Raw genomic sequence first — 2,420 nt, forward strand, 5'->3', positions numbered from 1 at the left:
TTTAATATTTTGAACTTCATAATTAGACAAAATAATTATAATTTTCTTTCAAATTTTTTATAATCGATCAATCATTTATGTTATAAAATAGTTAAAAAATGTTGACATAAAGTAATATTTTATCATTAATTTTGTTTATATACCGAATAATTCTTTTATCATTTAATATAATTAATAAAATTAATATATTGATTTCGTTGTTTTTAATTACATAATTTTTTATACGAGTCTCATATCTTATAAGGATGGGAACTTTATTTTTTAAACAGCAACATACATAGTTAAGTAGCTTATTTATTAGATATTTATTTAATTAAGAAAATAAATGGTTGCTTACGAATTTTGGATAAGTTTTTAGAAGATATTAGCAGTTCGAAATAATGACAGGAAGTTAAATGCATATGCTATTTTTATTGCTAAATTTGTCTGCTTCCTCATTTACCTATATATAAAAAGGTTATTTATCCCTGATGAGATAAAAAAAATATTTAACTACCTAAAATTTATAATTAATAAGATATTAATGATCATAAATACTTAGGGAATAATTTTTTTCCTTTTTGGTATAAGAATAACTAACAATTGGCAAACATAATATGATTATAAAAAAAATCCAGCACATTGGGGAAATGGTATTGTTGGATCCAGTATAGATGATATCTGACAGTGATTAGAATCACTATCATAAAAAACACTTCAATGCAAATCTGTTCACACTCTTTAATTTTAAGAAATTGGATGATTATTCTAAAAGCAAAATTAACTCCTATTTCTGTCATTATTCCTAATTAGTGGATAATTACTTAATTAAATAAAAATTTATGAATAAATATCTATTAAAGCAATTCAACGTAGTATGAAATTGTTATTTTATAATTTAGTATTTTTATTTTTTTGATGAATTTATAAAAAATTCTAAAGTATTTATTATTTTTATAGCAAACCCTGCTGACACACTCTAAAGACGGTCCTGCTTAGCCCTCATATTTTTAATGCAAAAAAAGGTTATTCATTTTAAATTAATTTTTAAATTCTCACCAGATTGTCCACCTATGCAGTCAAAGAGAGTTCTATTTCAACAATGAACATTACATCCATGTTTTTTAACGTATAAATTAATAATTTAAAATGTTTGTTTCTTAGAAGTAATTAATTTACTTATTCTATAATAAGAAATATTATTCATTAACATATTACCTCTTGTTTGCAGGTTTGTGTAAATTGATTTTTTTTGTTCCGAAAAATATATTACACTTTGCAATTAGCACTAATTAGTTTTGACAATTTCTAACAATGTATACATTATAATTTTTGCATTGATTTAATCAATGATCTAGCACTTATAATATCCATCTCTTACACTTTAGATAGTCAGACTTACAAATACGTTTTAGAATCTCAACTTCTTATAACGCATTTAATCACTTAATATAACTATATTTTATGATTATTAGCAAAGTAATTGATAATTTTTGTTTTATGAAAAGTGTCTGTCAAACATAATGGTATTTCTAAATATTAACACCTATCTTTTACCAATAAAAGTGCATTATTTTCTTTATGATGCAGGTAAGTTATAAGCAAACAATATTAGAAATAAGAAAACTCTGAGAGTAAACAATAATATTTTTCAAAAATGTATTGATAAATATTCAAGATTTTACTACAATAAATTTTATAAAAATATGAATAATAATACCAAAATAAATTGTTATAAGATAGTATTTAGTTATACTTTTGTTGTTTATGATAAGATTGTTATATAAAACTTTCTTTTTCTTATCATTTTTTTTAGCTTCGATGCGAAGCTGAGAAGGTATATTTTTTAAAATTTTTTTTTTTGTGTCTGTGAACGCTCAATCTCAGCTCTCGCTGAGAGCTGTGGGATCCCCACGCGGCAGACAACTGTCGCCAGTTAGAACGGGTGCAGAATAAATTTCTATGTTTTGCTGGGCGGGCGCTGGGTTTAACATGTCCACCCCACGATTATAGCTCCGTGGCAAATAATTTAGGCCTTTCCACTCTGTTATCGAGGCGTAGTATTGCGGGCTCTAAGTTTCTTGGGGGTTTGCTTGATGGGAAGATGGAATGTCCTGCACTATTGTCTCTGATCTCTTTTAGGGTTTCGCAGATTAATACCAGGTCGAATGCGCCTTTCCGAGCACGCATGCCTCCACGAATTATCTAATGAACAAACCCCTCCGCCAGTTACTTAGAAGTGCAAATGCAGATCATAATTTTATATTATAATAATATTTTTATTTTGCTTAGTAATGTCTTATTCATATGTTTGATTTATTATTTAACATAATAGATTTTGTCTTTTGTTGTTTTAGCTTCGATGCGAAGCGGAGAAGGTATTAATTTTACTATGATGTGTTTTTTTTTTTTTTTTTTTTTTTTTTTTTTTTTTTTTTCCC

The 2,420-nt window shown here is 26.0% G+C and overlaps 1 protein-coding gene across 1 annotated transcript in view; it reads left to right on the plus strand.

Annotated features, from left to right (window-relative positions):
- The first annotated feature begins 1,357 nt into the window (after positions 1 to 1,357).
- LOC126908605 (uncharacterized) overlaps positions 1,358 to 2,420 on the plus strand; it is a 12,692-nt gene continuing 11,629 nt past the window's right edge. The window contains exon 1 of the mRNA XM_050690836.1: positions 1,358 to 1,569. Within this exon, the coding sequence (XP_050546793.1) occupies positions 1,503 to 1,569 (67 nt within the window). The 5' untranslated portion in view covers positions 1,358 to 1,502. The remainder of the gene's footprint in view (positions 1,570 to 2,420) is intronic.

Source organism: Daktulosphaira vitifoliae, unplaced genomic scaffold (assembly GCF_025091365.1).
Source record: "Daktulosphaira vitifoliae isolate Bord-2020 unplaced genomic scaffold, ASM2509136v1 Scaffold_5, whole genome shotgun sequence".
NCBI classification, from domain to species: Eukaryota; Metazoa; Arthropoda; class Insecta; order Hemiptera; family Phylloxeridae; genus Daktulosphaira; species Daktulosphaira vitifoliae.